The sequence below is a fragment of the Athene noctua genome, chromosome 14 (genome assembly GCF_965140245.1).
Source record: "Athene noctua chromosome 14, bAthNoc1.hap1.1, whole genome shotgun sequence".
Taxonomy (NCBI): domain Eukaryota; kingdom Metazoa; phylum Chordata; class Aves; order Strigiformes; family Strigidae; genus Athene; species Athene noctua.
Window position 1 is genome coordinate 3,591,711 of NC_134050.1, and position 18,542 is coordinate 3,610,252.

At 40.8% G+C, this 18,542-nt stretch overlaps 1 protein-coding gene across 3 annotated transcripts in view; it reads right to left on the reverse strand.

The window, feature by feature from the left end:
- Positions 1–18,460, reverse strand: part of QSER1 (glutamine and serine rich 1) — a 45,875-nt gene extending 27,415 nt beyond the window's left edge. For 2 of the 3 annotated variants that reach the window (XM_074917808.1, XM_074917807.1), the window contains exons 1-2: positions 18,196–18,460; positions 1,014–1,126 (exon numbers count right to left, since the gene is read on the reverse strand). In XM_074917808.1, the coding sequence (XP_074773909.1) occupies positions 1,014–1,126; positions 18,196–18,311 (229 nt within the window). In that variant the 5' untranslated portion in view covers positions 18,312–18,460. Of the gene's footprint in view, positions 1–1,013; positions 1,127–17,211; positions 17,230–18,195 lie in introns of those variants that run through there. The other variant, XM_074917809.1, reaches the window with a different exon arrangement.
- Between the last annotated feature and the right edge of the window lie 82 nt (positions 18,461–18,542).

Consider the following 18,542-nt stretch of genomic DNA (forward strand, 5'->3'; position numbering starts at 1 on the left):
TCTCCCTTCACATGAAGATTCAGTGTTTCATTTTTTTAACATGAACTATTTATAAACATTCAGGGTTCTTTCTGAAATGGGTTCAATTTCTCTGTATCAATCTTTTCTCCCTTAGGGCAGCTTGTAGCAGTTTGGACTTTTCTGTAGGACTGGCACAAGACAAGGGGCTTAGGTTGCATTCCCTGTTTCAACAAACCCCTTTGTGTGTTCCCTGTTGCTCACACCTTTCAAAGGCAGGGGACTCAACGGGAAGCACTACAGAGATCCAGAGTTTTGAGTAACTGAGATTGTATCGAGACTGCAGGGTCTGCACCCTGAAACATTCCCTGCAGTTCTGATCCTCCATCATTCTGATCGAGCACCTGGCCAAGAGACTGCAGATTCCAGCCAGCACACGAGCTCAAATATCTTTCCTTAAAAACTGGGTTGCAAAGTGAGCATGAAGAGGTCATGCCCTATCTTCTGACATGGAGACAGGATATCAGCAGGATCACAGACAAGATCCTGATGCAGATGTAACACAGCCCCACCTGCTACTATATTTAAAGTAAATGTTAACTTTTCCCCCAGCACTGCGTCTTAGTTTGCACATGTACGTACTAGCAACAGCGTGTTCCAACTTGCATTAGTTTTGCTATATGCTTTAGTCTAAAAGAATTGGCATGATTTCTGCAGCTGGCTTTGAGGTGTACTTAATATTTGGCCCTTATGCATAGGCCAAATTCTGAAGAGCTGTATTTTAAAGAATAAATGCAATTTCTTTAAAAACCAACAATAAGTAACTAAGCATAAGCCCCCCTCTTCTATTTTCCTTTCTATTTAAAACATTCTGATAAAAGCTAACAACTGTTAACTTTCAACTACAAACACAGCTTTTCTAATACCACTTGCCACCACCTGCATGACAAATTCCGTCTGATCATAAAATTCATCAACTTGAATCTAAATTACGTAACAGGTTTGGGTTTTTTCTTTAGCTATTTAAGCTGTAATCTCATGATATGGACAGTTACCAGTAGGATGGTGTGTAGTAGAGTATCCAGGAAGCTGATGAGAAGCTGTGTATGTCTGTCTGTGAAGAAGATCTGTTTCTGAATGTGATGAATGTCCTCCTCCATAGCTTAAGCTAAGGAAGAAATTAAACATTATTAACAAAAATACACAGCTATAGAAACAAAGTGCAACTATGAAATCCCAACCACAAGCCAAAAAGTGGCAGAAACAAAAGAAAACACAAACCCACGATCTGACAGATGTGCTTGTGCTAGGACACCATTAAAAATGTGAAGCAGATAAAAGAAGTACTACAAAACCTAACCAACCAAGGGGGGGGGAAATACTTTGCAAAAATCCAAGTTGATCACAAAAAAGTCTACAAAGGACTAGGTCAGAAAGGACAGAAGAAACACTGGATAGACAGTTTTTGTAATGATTTACAAAGCAGGTGACTACAAATACACGCCCACTTTAACATTCTAATCTTTGATTCCATTAAAACTTACAGGACCACATTTAATACAAAAGCTGGAATGACTAGGAAGCTGCGGGAACAACAGGGTTTTTTTAAAGATTTTGTTAATTTTGGTATGATTTTAACAAAATACAGTGGAAGCACTAGCAAGTGACAAATCTCAGTCGACGTCCAAGCATTAAACATAAGTTAATGATCCACAGTTTTTATTTACTATTTTGAAATGAGTCATCTAAATTAACATGATGTTTTAATCAGGCTGAAAGGAAGCAAACTGAAAATATACAGTATCTGAGCCCATGCAAAAGCAATAATGCAGAAAATAAAAAAATGCAATCTAAACATCAAAAAACATCAGGAACCTGCCAAGAGTGTTAATGATTTCTAACTTAAAAGGCAGAAAAAGGAGGGGGAAGCAAAGAAAATCCCAGAGCTTTCAAGCTTCTACAGATTCAGCTTTGTACAGCACCTGTCAAATGGAAAAAATGAAAGCCAGCATGCCCGAGTAACCATTTATCTTCTCTTTTTGTCTTTTGGATTGTTTATAGGTAACTCTACTTATTCCAGTGCACGTGAGACTGCTTTAAAATAAAAATTACATTGTAAACAGATGCCTAAAACCTCCAAATGGTGAAACCCACAGCCCTCCCTGCTGACTGCTGTAAGGGAGACTTCCCTTATCCTCTTTCATCCCCTGGGATAAGGGGGCAGTCACTGTGCATAAGGGAAAAATTGAACACTTGATGCCAGGAATCATGACATCATGGGAAACTTTTATAGAAGTCACCAAATAATGTATAAATTGGCAGCACTACTGGATTTGGTTCATTTTCATTAAGGCAAGAGGAGGCAGCGGAGATCTGATGAGCCTGTAAGAGCACTGTGACCTTCACACATGAGCAGCAAGAGCCTGTCTATAAGGGACACAACATTTCAGGGTGCTAGACTAACTTCTGTGCCCAAGATGCACCAACAGGGGAGACATTTTTCATTTCAGGTGCTTATAGCATACAATGCTCCTACAGTCAGCGAGTCAGCCTAAGGCACAAGCCTAAAGAACAAACTAAAATCCTCTGAAAAAAACCAAGAACCTCTACTACTTGCACTCGCTGTCTAGCACTTTTAACACCTTTCGCAGCAATAATTACCATTCAGACAATCGCCAAACCTCAATTCAGAGTCAGCACACCGAAGGATAGATCTTTGAGCAGTTCAACACCATGTATCAGCAACTGATTTCTGTTATAAGCTGACTGAAATCTAATGATCTGCATAATTACTATGGACAATTGGCAGGCATGATGTAGGTAAAATAACACTGTAGGTTATTTTTTGGTTTACAGCATTAAAAAATTTTAATATTGCCAGACAAAAAAACTTAAAACAGCATTCAGCACATAAAACACTATGCATGCAATAAAGCCAATTTAAACGCAAATATTTTTACAAGACAAATATTAAAGTTAAGGTGGTTTGGATTTTTTTGAACAGAATTCTGTAGCTAGAAAGACACAAAACTTAGAACATGTTTTCTTCAGATTTTTTAAAAATAAAAAGTGTGCTACATGAGAAAGTTTCTAAATTGAACTCCATGGTACTTCATGCACTGTTAACAAGAATTATCTTCACTAAAGCAAATGCTGATTTTGTGAAACTTTCCATGTGTAATAGGTTTTACTTAGTTTTAATTGCAAGTTTTCTTAAAGCATTTACCTATATAAAAGTATGTGACGCTGACTTTTCTTTCATACACGTTTAAAAGGCAAACTATGAAGTCATACTACCTATATGGCTCATCCAGTGGAACACCTTCCTTTTCTCATTTCAGGTATTTTCAGGCTGAGGTTTGGTGTTGTAGTGGTGTTCTAGGCAAGCAGGCCTACAATTTGTAGTAAAAATCCTTCCAGATGAGACGAGACCCGCAAAACCCGGTACAGATTAACATCAAATAATACTGTGTCATTCCTCCTCTTACACTGCAATAGCAAAAGGTCATGAGCAAAAAGGGGATGAACTTTAACTACCTGAAAATTTGGGAAATTGAAAAATTAGTTTGCTGGTTTGTTTGGGGGTTTTTGTTGTTGGTTTTTTGTTTGTTTTTAATTTGAAATTTCTCCTTATTCTGGTTGTTTAGTGAAGATTGCGATTCATTTCCCCCTCTTCACTCCCTTGCAATAAACACCTTTTTTCTAAAGGAAAGGTAGAGTACATGCAAATACTACAAAACAGCCCAACACACAAGCTTGTAGACCTGAAGCAGAACGCTCTGAATGATAAAAACAACTTGTAAAAGAAATTTAGACAAAGACTCTGTAACACAGAGGACTCTGGAATTAACAGTGGGATACAAAATAACCTTTAGACTTAGTAGCTCAAAACCCCTGTTAATTAGAATCTCAAAATTCTAGTAATTATGAGCATCATAAGAACATTCAAAGTATAAAATGCTGTGCTTTTTTTTTAATGAATACAAACTCCCAGGTCATAGTTAATGCAACCACAACCTCAAAAATGAATCTGTCTTTCAACAAAAACAGTGTATTTATTAGAACAGTTAATTGTTTATTGTATAATTACTAGTTGCTGGAATGTAGATTCTTATCTCAAAAACCCTGCATATATGCCTTCAGTTTACATAAGCTTATCCTAAACACAAGCACAGCAATCTGAAAGAAGATTACTGCCTTAGGGTTTCTTTTTATAAAATGTAGCTTTTAAACAGATGAACTTACACAGCATGTAATTCGCATATCAAAAATATGCTAAGTGTGGCAAATAACATTATGGCTATCTTGCCTTTTGTACTCTGGTTTCGAAGTTTGTTAAAATTCCACAGGAGTTCTCACTTGTACTGAAATGTCGGATTAGTTACTGAAGAAACACATTCACATTACTTGGTACTTTCGTTATTTGCTACCATTAGTTGCTGTATAGTGTTCCAAAAACATTTCCCCCTTATCACTGATAGATCATACTGATTTCCCACTTCTGCTGGCATAGCTAACTGCAAAATGGAATGATTACTGCTAGAAAGTAATACAAATTTGACGTATAAATCTGGAAAAGAGTTCCCCCCGAAGTATTTTTCATTAAAAAGGTCCACTTGATTTTAATATAATATTTAAGTGTGCTTTTAAAGACGTCCTATAAAGACTCATCATTATTTGGCATTGCTGTAATGATGCTATCAAAAAAATCCTTATGACAATGAATGTAAAACGACTCAAACATTAATCCGTGTTTTTTTCAGCTACATCAGTTGAGCTAATAGAATATTACCTCTCCAGAAAAATTTCTGGAAGAGAATTTATAGTCTTTGCATTTAATTGTCACTAAAATACCTCAATCTTGATTTACAACTCCTTTTTGTTAGCCCATATGAAGTCATTCCCGAATCAGCTCTTCAAATATCTGATTATATTGCTAGTCTTACGATAATTTATTTCCACAGCATTCTTCAATCTAATAGTTTCACACGAATTTAGGTCTCCAACTGCAAAAGGTTATTGGGTTACAATGCACTTGCCACACTCCTCACCTTGCCAACACAATTATCCGGTTTACGCTTTACACAACTGATAGATGCATTCCTTCATTTCAAACTCAAATGGAAGGATCACGTTTACAAGGAAACAAAAATTAGTTGCAATAAGCACTGGTCATACAAGTAAGTACTTTAATTCTCTCATTTTCTTCAAATAACCTTGCTCTCCTAGGCATCCATGCAGAATGAAATATAGAAACAAAACCGCTTTAAACAAGTATCTTAGTTTATTTGATACAAAAGTATGATTACATGGAAAGAGGGCGTTTTCATCTTCCTACTTTATTTTCTAGATCAATTTTCATTAGACCGTAGCAATTTCTAAGGTGTTTTGTTTTGGTTTTTAAGTGTAGTAACAGCTTATTCAAGCTCTCGGGAAGCCTATAATGCCTACGTGAAAAACAAACCTGGACTTTTAAGCAGCAAAGGATACTTCTGGGTGCAATACTTTGTTGTTTTGTTCTTATGCACTTGTAATTTCTGCCTCTGATATAAAGGAAAATCGCTAAAAAGCCACATTAAATCACAGAGCATTTTCAAAGTATTCAAATGGTTCAGGCTGCACTCAAAGTGAAACCGGAGACCTGCAAGACCAGTAGTTGTACAGGAAACTCCTAACTGCAGGAGAACCGAGAAGGGCCCGTGCTCCCACCGCCCCGAGAGGGGAACCTCAGCACCCCGACCTTGGGCTCCTGCGCACGGTAACAGGTCTGAGGTCCAAACCAACCAAACCCAACCCAACAAAAGGCAGCAACCCAACATGCACCATACAAGTGAAACAATGTGATTTCATCCTTGGGCAGCACTGTTCGACCTTACTGAAAATAAGAGGAGCTTCTTGGCTCCTGAGGGAAGATGACTAGGCATATGGTCCATTCCTAAAGAAATCACCGAAAAAGGAGATTAAAAATACAGCCATAGTCTTGTACTGACAACGAAATACCTTAAAACTCACACTTTGCCTTTTATCTGACTTGAGATATATGTGAAATAAGGGAAGTAATACTCCAATCTCCCCCTGTACCCCAAAGCTCAGACACTTGGCAAGGAGACTCTCTTCAACCAGCTCCTTAGCTATGCAATAGCGAGTTCCAGTCAGCGGCTGAAAGCAAAGCTGCTTAACATCCAAACACCACAAAAATGACAAACGCATTTCTAAATACTAAAAATACTGTTCTAAATATAAATTAAACTGATATGCAGTTTACATCTCTTTGTATCCACTGCATTCGATTTTAAACATGTAAAATAGTCGCAGCTTGCATTTTCCATTGGCAGGTTCATATTTGGAATTGTGTTAATATTAGATACAATATTTAATATTTTGCTGAAATATTTATCTTTGCTACTTTGCCTTTATTCACAGCATTTCACAGAATCCCATGGAGACAGAATGTGAGAATATTACTTGGAAACACTGCTTCAATTTAATACAGATGGAGAGTAAGTGGCCTTTCAGCCAGTACACGCTTTAGCTGCCCCTTCTGAGGGCAACGGAGTTCACCTCCGTTTGCTACAGTCTAACTAGAATGTAAACTTAAAAGCAATGTTAGAGGTATATTTAATCCAAAAATGGGTTTGATCTTGCATTTTAAGAAAGCAATGACTAAGCAGAATCGTAAAAGACAAGAGAGATTTGCCTAGAAAGTTGCTACTTAAATGAGTTTAATACTATTAACAACATCAAATCACTTCTGTCCAATGGACAGGCCAACACACTTCTGGAAGTGTAAAAGCAAGCCCAAACACACAACAGAGAATGTTTCAGAAATTAATTCCAATGGAAAACAAAGAAAAACAAACTCCTGCTCCGCGCAGAGACTCTTCAGTGCAAAATATTTATTTAGAAATGTATACAATGTGATTTTTCACCTCTATTTCCCAGTCTCATGCATACCAAAAAAAAAAAAAAAAAAGACACTGCAAAACCAAAATTGGTTCAAAGCTTGCAAATGTTGTCAGCAGAAAAAAATGGAAGCCAGCCTACTCCCTATATCTAATTCCCCTGATCCTCTCATTAGATGATACAAGACAGGACAATCCTTAACATTTGAAGATTCAACCAACATTTGCACAAAGTGAAAGAATATTTAAGAGTCTAGAACAATTATGGTATCCATTGGACAAAAGAATAAAAAATAATCTGCTACTTGAAAAATAAAGTCCACCACTGAGAAACTAAAAGAAAAGCATCTCTAAAATTAATACATCTTAAAAGGTACGTAGAACACTCCTTTAGGAATGGCATACATGATTAGCATTCGCCTGGCCTGTTTTTGAATTATCACCTAAAAAATAAATAGGTGTCAATATTTTAAAGCATTACTAACTATCTAATAATATTATTCTCCAAGGTAAAAGATGACTTTTAGAAAAATGGAAAATACAGAATCAGACTCCAGTACTATTGTAGTTCAGTAAAACAGAGTAGTATTTTATCAACAATCTCAACTATGTGACATTCTTCCATTTTAATCTAAATACAGAGTACATATTCAATATAGAATATATCAAATCTTAACATACCAGAGGCAATCACCCTTCACTCTTTCATTAGAGATGAAGTTATAATGTTAATTTCCCACTTCAATTCATATGCAGAGCCACCAAGAGCATGGCTGAGACCTCCACAATGTGGACTGAAGACTGCCTCGAGGTACTTACGGGAGGAAACGCTCATTACTTCCTTGCTTTCTCAGAGCTGAGATAGCAGCTTCTAAGAAATAGATTTTGAGGTAGAAAATTACAGGTAGAGGAATGCCTGAATGAGCATAAGTTCATTCTTTTCCTGTGATTCTGTACCTGAATACATGTCGTATCTTAAGAGAAGAAAAATATTTTATGGCCAAAAAAGTCCATCTCCCTTTTGTTCCCATGTTAGTTAATGTGCCCAAACCCTTCACGCTTGATCATTTTAAAAATAAAAAAAGCCAGAACTGCTTCAGGAAAGCCAAAATAGTCTTACTGGTACTTCAATGCCTGAGTGCAAGTGCTGGCTTGTCTGATTAAGTAACCCGTGGAGTTCTTAATAACAATTATAATTCTGTTTTCATAAAAATCAGTTAAACTATGTCTTGAAACTATGTATGTGAAAACTAATATTCAGATAGAAATGAGCTATTTATAAACTTCAACTTCCACTACTACAGAGGACAACTATGTTCTTATTTTTTAAGGTATACAATCTGTATTACCTTTTTGTGAGGTCATCTACGATTGAAATGCAGTACATTTTAAAAAAAAAAGAGGATTTTGTTAAATCAGAATTGGCAAGTAACACTACCACTTCTGTTGGCTTTGACATAAATTCTCAGCAACCTAACCAAAGCAACTTTCTAAAAGAAATTCTGCAGCTTACAAAAATCTGATGCACTGTGAAGGACAAAAAAGGATGAAGGTATTTTAAATTTATTATTAAAATTCTAAATACAAACTACTTCAAATTCCTTTAATGAGAAAGCCCAAGGAACTTCTAGTTCCTTGCTAGCAGAAACCCAGAAGAGCACGCAGAGCTTTCAGGCCCTGCCCACATGCCCAGAAGCAGGGCTGCAGGACTGGGGTGACCGCCTGGCCACAGCAGCCCCACTGGCCGTTACCCCATAGGGCAAGTGGGGCTAGCAGCACCTAAGCAGGTTTCTGTTGGAAAACCCCCTGTGTCATACCTGGATTTTTTGAGGAATTCATTAAAATCGATTACACAAAAAATCCCACAGGAAAAAATGCCAACCATGTTTAGACCTGAACATTGCCAATAAAGCTGACCATAGAGCGCTGTATTAGTTAAGAAGCTTTTTACAGCTTATCAACTCCCCCCACCCCCTTTTCTACCATAACGGGGCTACAGCCTGCCTAAACTATTCTACAACAATGCCAGTTTTGAGCTCCTGATGCACTTTTTAAGATTTCAAGGTCTAGAGGGGAGCGTTTGATGTTCCTGCTCTGAATATTGAAGCCTAACTTTGATGTCTTTATTATATTAACTCAGTATCATTACTCCCTGCACCTAAACAGACACAGATATGCCCACATTCACCACCCAATTTATATTATAATGAAGTGTCACCAAAAATATTTAAGTCATTTGTTTGCCAAGCAATGTTTTGGGGCTTCACATATCTTCCCTGACCGCTTCTACTCTACTGCTCCCTGCAGAAAAACGAGTACCCACTACGGTCTGTGTAGCTTACACTACGGAAAGAACTGCAAATCTTCTTTTTCTTGTCCTTTGAGGCACTGGATTATTTTGTCCCTACATTTATTTATCCTCTTCTCTTACCTTTTTATGAAAGAAATTTCTCTTTAGCCAGCATAGAGATAATAGGTGTGATTTTTTTAATTAGTAATACTTCTCTCCTATGGAGCTTTACTCACAATTTCAAAATATATTTGTAATAAACAGTAATGGAAACGTAGCACTTCTCCAGTATGTGATGCTACTCTATTGGCAAAAGCATACTTGGAGACATTTGAAAATCTTCTCAAGATCATCACAGTATTAATGGTTGAGCACGCAGCCTAATCTTTTATTACAGCTGGCTAAGATAAACACCAAAATATATTATTTTTAATACCTAAATTTTATTTCAAAATATGAAAATCAGCAGAGCATTATCCCAAGATGTGGCTTAGCCACATCAGTGTCTTATTAAAAATACAATTCATTTCAGACACTGAAATGCTTCTCAACCCTTATCCTCCAACAGTTACTACAGTGACATATTTTGTGGCAAGCTTGAGTATCACCTTTGGGGTACTAAAGGAATGCTTGATATCCCATTTCTTAATAAGCCCTTTATTTTTCCAATTATGTGGAGAAGAAGATGATGAAGTAGAGATATTCATCACAAAAGAGTCAAGAGGTGCAAATGCATACGTCCTATTGACCAAGTGTGCCATTTTAAGCAACACCTCTTTTCAATACCAAATCTCCAAGCACTTTACAGTTCCATAACCCACAAAATATCTTCTGCTTTTTAATCTAGGGAAACTAAGGCACAAACACTAACCCACTCAGATTTACAGTTTCACAACCAAGTTTCAAACACCCGGTACTGAAATTAAAGTCAGTTTCTCAAGGTTTAGCGAAGCTAAAATTTCTAAGAGCTCAGTACACAACATACTGAACCACTGTGAAGATGAGTGGTTTCATGGCTCACAAGTTACCAAACTTGCACAGAATCAAGGCATCTACTCGCCGCCTACATCTGAGACCACAGACCTTACTATCCCTGGTCATCCTTACAGCCTACAATTCAAGGCCATTAAACAGGCTCTAAGCCTTCCAGCACACCTACGTGTCAAGTACAGTTTTCCTCATCCCACAACACACCACAAGGGCTAAGCGGCTCATATGAGCTCCTTTAGATTCAATAAAGAGGCATCGCTATGACTAACACCACTTCTATCCCAATTTAGTAGGTGTGCCCTGGAAAGATCTAACATATTAACACCACTCACTGTAAAATGCAGCAGCAAGAGTCTTTTGATTAAAGGAAGCATCATGGGTGTTACTACCTAATTTTATAAGGAAAATTAGCATAGTCCTTGATTTTAGCTCTTACAACTCTTCATCAGTGCTCTCTTCATCCTAAAACAGATTTAAAATTACATTTCTAACCTTGCAAAGAAGGTTACCCTGGCTACCACGTTGTCACTAGTTACTATTTAGCTGAAAATTCCATATGAACTCAGTTGCTTGTGAATGCTTCAACTAGAAAACATGCACCGTTCAAAAGTGTAGAAAAACAGTTTTAGCTACATGGCATTTATTTTGACACGGGGGAAAACTTCGCTATATAAAACAAATTCCTTAAATATACCCTAGGTATTGATTTAAGATTTCCTGATACTCAGGCAGATGTCTAAACAAAAACGAGTATTGAGACCAAAATGGTACACAAACACACAAACTAAAAAATTCCTTTAATTGGTGAAAAACCTGTATTCCCTTGTAAAACGAATAACAAAAAAGAGGGTTTTGGAAGGGGAAAAGAAGAAAATCACAGCTCTCCCCAGTGGCACTGAGCATTGGTAACCTCCAGGCCACAAGTTCCAGCAACAACTGAAGGTAGTTAACAAGCGGTTACTGTTGAGAGTCCCAGGGAGTTAGTTTTCTAGGATCACTCTCTGTGTAGCAAATGAGCAAATGTTCACAATCAAAAAAACCCTATTAGAAATCCTATCCTTGGCAGACTTGGTAAAGAATAATGAAATGGGAGGAACATAGGAATTGAAAGATTATTCACTGTCTAGCACTGGAATTTTTGACACGAAGAAGAGAGAAAGTAAACAGGATGTGGTGTGAAACACTAAGTTGCGTATTTCTGAAAGGGATTTCCTGGTCAGAAAAGTGCAACACGGAACGTGCAGCACATGCTGGTACATTCAGTATCGCCATGAAACACCAGCCTGATTACACACACGCCACGCAGGCGCGGTGGCCATTTGTCTGGCGTGTTCTGGATGTCCAAAAGCTTTCAAAACAAGTTGCCAAACATCTGGAAATGCTAGACGAAGGGCTGGAGCCCTCAAACTCTTCTCACACAACATTACCGGGTGAAAAAGCGGGCTATCTCCAATAAAATCTAGATGTATGATAGCCCCAAGTATAATTCATATACATAGGGTTATTAAGGAATAAATTTTTCTTAGTATCCTTCTATGTAAATGCTATTTAAGATAAGGATGCCTAAGGGTGCCTTCTTCCTGCTGAGTGTGTGGTTACACTTACACAACTCCTAAGCAAGCAACAGAGGTAGGCATGTAGAAGGAAGATGAACAACAAGAAAAGCAATATGGGCAAATAAAAGCTTCTCTAAACATACATAGGTTCTTGTTGAATTGTTCTGAATAAGAAACTTCAAGTATGCAGGGATTCGGGAAGAAAAGCCCCTTGCCCCTATTTATTGTAACCCACAGTCAGAGAGGTTCTGAGGATGCTCTAAGTGTCCCAACGGTCCCTTCGGAGTAATAAAACAAGGAAGTAATGTAAGAAGAGGTGACAGAGAATAGCAGAAGTAAAACCAAAACACCATGAGATCTGCCCAGCGAGATAAGCAAATCTAGTATTTAAAGACTAAAAGCTCCATCGTCTCTAAGCACATTATTTCTCTTTGCTTAAAAATGCTAAGAATTTTTCTTTCTCTGTCACTCGCATGCTACAGCAAGAAATGCCGTGCTGGAAAGGCTGAACTCTGCATGCTGCTCCAAGTTATTTTTGTCACACTTAAGGCTGCTAAGGAGGGTTTGAAGTGAGACTATTAATGGGCTGACTTTTAACTGGTTTTTGTTTTGGGTTTTTTTTGTTTCTTTTTTAATGTATGGAATAGGCACTCATCATATAAAGTAACTTTTTGATATGCAAATCTGTGAATGCTTTGACAAAATACAAAAAACAAAGATCCAAGGAAAATACACCCACTCTATAAGAGCTCTAGTATTGTTTAGAATGAATATAATCCAGTGATAGGTGTTTTTTTCCTGATAGAAACACTGATTTTTCTGAAAACAACCTCCTTCCTATGACAGCATCATGCCAGAATCAACAGCATCTCCAAGAAAAAAGTACAGAAGAAACAAAGAGAAAAGGTTGTTCTCTGGTGGTATAAAGTAAACGCCTACAATTAAAGTTAACGGGATGAAAAGTAGAATGCACATACGGGACTGAAAGATCTTCTGTACCGCTGGAAGGATACGAAATCCTTTTCTTTCAGAACATATTCAGTAACCTGTGCTGAAGTCGTTGGCTCCACGGGAAAGGGCTCACATCTGAAATACCACTGTAGGTGATCTCAAGAGAGGGCAAGCACTCAGCTAACACAGACACTTACTAAGTGCTCCTGGTAGGGAGGCAGGTAGCACAATTTGGGTGGGACGCTCATTGAAGACAGTGACACGGCAAGGCTGAGCCCACCTAAAAGCTGCCCAGGACCACAGGGCAGAGTCCCTGCCAAGGCCACACAGCTCACCCCTTAGAGCTCTGCTCCCTGCTCGTCCCCCGGTGCCACCTCTGGACTCCCATCCGACAGCACAGGTACACCAGCACAGCTTGCCTACTCAAGAGAAAGCTACTCACCTTCCCGGTCAGGATAGTTTTCTCATGGATTAACAAATGAGACCAGCCCCCTGTGCAGTTGCACAAACACCAGAGCCAACACAAGGGAGGAGGAAAAGAGCCCCTTTCAGCAGCAGTGAGCCTGAGCAGGGAGTTCAGCCGTCTCATGTAACTGCACCCTCAGACTAAGTTTCAACTTGTTCCTTCTGCACACTGTTCTATGTCACCATTTCTCACTGAAGCGAAGTGACATAAAATGCTTAAAATGTTTTGTGTAAAATTGTCATTAAATCTTGGACAGGTAAGCAGCACATCATTTCAAACAAGCCTACCTGGCTCATTTTGAAACTTTAGCAAAGATTTTCCAAGATGCCCATACATCTGCATCTGTGGAAAGCTATGGGGCATGCAGCTAGAATGTGTTCAGCCTCTCTGTTCATTCAGTCTTTGACCTTGTCACAGCTGTTATTTCAGTGTGTACTGAATGCAGGTTAAAACAAGAAAGTTAAAAAAAAATAAAAGAAAAAAGACCACCGACAAAAAGCTAGCAAGTTCCTGTAAGTTATTTGTGCCACACCGTGGACTACCTGTGTTTTATTTTGTACGTATAAATGTTTTAGATATAAACTATGACACGGTTTGCTAAGATTTTAAAGTGACCTAAATTTTTTATACATTTATAAAGTTTATTTAATCCTTCTGTCCCTTTTCTTTTAATAGCAAATGGTCTAAATATATTCACAGTTTATGAGATTTACCTTTCAACATTGGAAATACTATGCCATAGGGAGCTTTTTGTAGGAAATGTGTTTAATAACAAACATTGGTTTTACCTCTCAGAACAATTTTGTTTGATGAAAGAAAACATTTCTACAGTTTTCTAAAACACATTATCTGCACTTCTATGCAAAAATCTATTAGAATTTAAAATTGAACCTTAACTAAATCACAATTATTATACGGTCGGTGCAATAAGCAGCAGTTTGACAGCTGTGCAAAAATATAAGTTTAAAAAAATCATAACTGTTTATCATAAAAGTTTAAGTCTCCCACTTATGTAACTTTGGATGTGAACTATCACTAACCAACTCATTATCTCAGATTAGCTGCTATAAATACAGGCTGCACTAACCAAATGTCAGTGTTATCTACTGTAAAGAACCATCTTGAATTAAACGACAGAAAACCCTGTATAGCTACCAGGCATAAAGAAACATCACAGACCACAGCAGTTGGCCGTAAAATTTAAAACAACAAAGTAATTGTGGCTGACATTCAATCACGTATAGCAGAATATCTGAGTCTTAGAATTGTTGTAAAAACCAAATAAGAACAGTGAGGTCCCTCCACTAGTAAAAACCCTTCTCTGAGTGAAACCCTAGAAATACCAAGTTAGACATACTCAACCAGAAACCTCTTCCGTTATCACCTATCTCCATTTCTCTTTGCAAGGAATTAACGACAGTCTCTCAAACTATTACACATTCACCAGATTTCTGAAGACCATGGTTTTTTTGAGCAAGTAGCAAGTAAGCATGACATACGTTATCTGCTATGCAATGCAGGACTAGCTTTAGACTGTGACACAAAAATAGGCGTTTCAGCACAGAAGCAAGGTTTTCTAACAACTACAGATAAAAAGGTCAGAAGTGGCAGCGTACCATACAACCATCAGAAATTCCTCGATGATGCTGACAGCCTATGTAAGGGGGGAGAAGGGAAGCGTGGAGGACAGGAGCATCCCTTTCTGCCTCCTGCTACAGTGCTGCCATGGCTGCACCGTCCAAGCACGCTCTTCAGTGGGAGTGATTTCTGCTCAGTTAACAGAGTGATTCAAGTGATTTCCATCAGCTCCCATCCCCGTTTCACTATCTTCTCCTATTCCATGGGAAAAGTTATGTCACAGCAGGCCTGGTAGCAATGTCCTCATAATACTTCACCACACATTTCCTTTCAGTCGATAAGAATAGTGCCATTGCACAGACAAAACAGTGCCTGCAAGAAATAAGGAGCAGGATAAAAACCAGATGGCTGAAGTTAAGCGCAGGAAGACAGGAGCAACGCTTGTAGGGAGGAGAAATCATTTTGATGAGCTGAAACTGTGAACATGGCTCTCCACACAAAGGGAGCATAGCCTGCCACGACACAGCCTGCAACAGCATAAATATGAAATGAAATTTGAATGAAATATCGTTATCTGTATCACCTAAAGGCTGAATTCTTTTCAAGCAAGTACCAGATGAACACGACACACATTTTTTTAATTTAACATCAGGCTAATGCAGCTTCAGCTGTTTAGATGACTACCTGTCAACCACAATCAAAACCACCATTTTGAAAAATGCCAAGTGATCTGTAATACGAGTAGAGAACACTGACAGCATATTCCCTGACAGCACATCTATACACTCATAATGTGCTTCCAGGCTGGTACAAGCCTTGGCAGTGGTAGGCATGACTCTTACGTCCCAATTCCCAAGCAATTGGCTCCATCCATCCAAAGACAAATGTTATCAGGGAGAGAGGAACCAGAAACATCTTATGCCAGCCCAGGCTGTATTTAACGTTGTGTCCAACACGGTTCAAATCTTTAAACCTTGCCGAAGACAGGGATTTTTAATTCTTACTAAGATGACATGAACTCTAACAATCCAGTACAGGAGAACTCCAAGCACAAAGTACGATTCATAGTATTTCCCCGCCCTTGCTACAGTTAAAAAAAAAAAAAAAGTGAAACGTTTCAGTCAACGCATTTAAAATGCATCATTCATCACCATCTACACAGCCTTGACATGAAACTTTTAAGAACCAAATGCAAGTTATTGACATTGCTTCCTAAAGTACCATGTGAATATTGCCACATCAAGAACAGATTCAGTAATTTGATTTTTTTTATTAACAATATGGTTGGAAAAGGTAGCAGGCATTGATCCAATGAGCTTCTCCATGGTACTTGTCTTGGGACTGTTCTCCATGCCATTTCAATTAAGCAATTCCCAAAATATACAACTAATATTGCATCAAGAGAGTAGTTTTTAAAAGATTAAAGTTATATTTTGAAACCAGGGAATTTTTTTGATTATAGAAAATAATCATCAAGAAGCTGTGTTTCTTCTAAGATCCCAGAGGGATCTGCTCATGCTCCTGTACTACATATTCTTAAATGACCTGGAAAATCCAAACCTTTCTCATGGAATACATGGCATAATCCTCACTAGATGATGAGAACTGGAGAAAGCAATAGAGAAAGGACATGTCACTGACTTCCAACATAGCAACATGAACAAAAGTATTTCAGTGATTATGAAGAAAGATTAGAAAGAACAGTAGGAGACCTTACTTGGCCATGCAGGCAACTGTGCAGAGAACCCAGCTAGACATAGCTTCAATGGAGCAAGGTTTTGGCCAAAACAACTAACTGTCCTTGCAATTCTCTGTGAGAGAGGAATCTAGAGCCTCACACCCCAGGGAGGTCCTATTATCTTCTTACTTAAAACTGACTTAATTGCTTCTAAAACGCAATGTCCACAATTCAGGAACGGTGGCAATAAACTGGAGGGGATCCAGGAGAAAATGGAGAGAATAACTGAAGTAGTAAAGTAAAAAAACCCAGACAAACAAAATAAAACCAAACAAAAAAAATGTCTGGTAACAAACTTCAGACAATTACTTGTTTTTCTCAATAAAAAGAACATAAAGCAATAAATTAATCAAAATTCATAAGAATCCATACTCTGAAAACATGAGTTATAATGGGATTTTCAGTGTCGATGAGGCTATAAAGATTCAGTGGCTAGAAACTACAGGCAGCCCTCTTTATATCAGAAACAGGCAAATACAAACCAGTCACTTGTATACTTAACCAAGAATTGTGGTGATTTTTGCCTCATTGGACGTTTTTAACTGTGCCTTCTAGAAAACAAACTTTAGTTTCAAACGCAGATTGGGAAAAAAAAAAAAAAAAAAGTCCTATGGCCTGCATTATGAAGAGGTCAGACTAGCTGATTGCAACAGCCCTTCTGACTTGATAATCTAGTAATCTTATCAGATCAGAATACACGCCTGACCACTTTCAGGACAGAATGAAAAGTCATCTATTCGCGCACCTATCTGGACGGTGTATTTTTAGCCTAAGACTTTTACCTTTAAACGCTGTGGAGATTAGAACGGCAGATACATCAAGCTAGAGACATAAAAGGCAGGCGATAACAAAAATCCCATCACCTAGAAAATACTCATTTTAGTTGGCAGAGTTACACAATCAAAAAGCAACCCGAAGCCAATAAGGTATCCTGGATTTTCTCCGCACTTCCCGGAACTTTACAGAACTCTCCGTGGGGCTGAATCGCTCGAGACAAGTTTTTAGCTGAGAGGAGGCTCCGCACACTCGAGAGGAACCCGGTTAACGAGTCCCAGCAGAGCGAAAAACAACGGAGAAACGATGGGCCGGGGGGGATGCTCGCCCCGAGGGCTGCCGTCGGCCGGCGCGGGGCGAGCTCGCCCGGTGCCCCGGTGTGCCTGGGCCCCGCCGCCCGCCCGGGAGGCAGCATTGTTCCTGCGGGCAGCGCCGGTGCCCGCGGCCCCGCGCAGGAGGAGCGCTCCCCCCGCCGCGCCGCCGCCCCCGAGCCCCGCTCCCCTCCCAGAGCCGGGCAGGGACGCGTGAACTCTTGAACCCGCTCCGCAGCCCAACGCGAGCCTCCGGGGCGGAGAGCGGCGGCGGCGGCGCGCCCCGCGCGGGGAGACCGACCGCTCCGCCGCCGCCGAGGGCCGCCGGCGCCGGGGGACGGCGGGGAGCCCGCTCCGGCCGCCGCCGCCGCCCCCCCCCCCCCCCAGGCCCGCCCGGCTCGGCGGTCGCGGCCCCCACCCCCCCGCCAGACGCGGAGGCCCGGCGGGACGCGGCCCGTCCGCCCGCTCCCCCCGCCCCGCGGCCCGCCCGGCCTCACCCGCCGCTGGGCCCCGGCCGCGCCGCGGGGACGCCCCCCGCCGCCCTGCCCCTGCCCCGCCGGAGGGGGCCCCTCGCCCGCCTCCCCCGCTCGGCCGCCCGCGGGCCAGGCCCCGGCCCAGACGCCGGCCTTTCCTGCCGCAGCACCCCCCCTTCCCCCGCCCTGCCCCACGGACCCTCCTCACCTGGGCTTGAGGCTGCCGGCGCCCCGCTCGTAGGCCCAGGAGGCGGCGGGCTGCGCGGCGGCCGGGGCCAGGGGGTCGGCGAAGCTGGGGGTCGGCGGGTAGTTCCTGTCCATCATCGGGGCAGGGCGCGGGGCCGGGGCGGCGGGGGCTCCGCTGGGGCCCTGCGCGCAGGGCGGCGGCGGCGGGGACCGAGCGGGGCGGGTGGGAGCGGCCCCCCCCCTGCCTCATGCGGGGCGGGCAGCGCCGCGGCCCCCTCCCCGGCGCGGGCCAGGCCGCCGCGTCCCGGCCCCCCCCCCCCCCCCCGCCCTGCCTCCGCTCCGCTCCCCTCCCGCTCAGCGGCGGGCGGC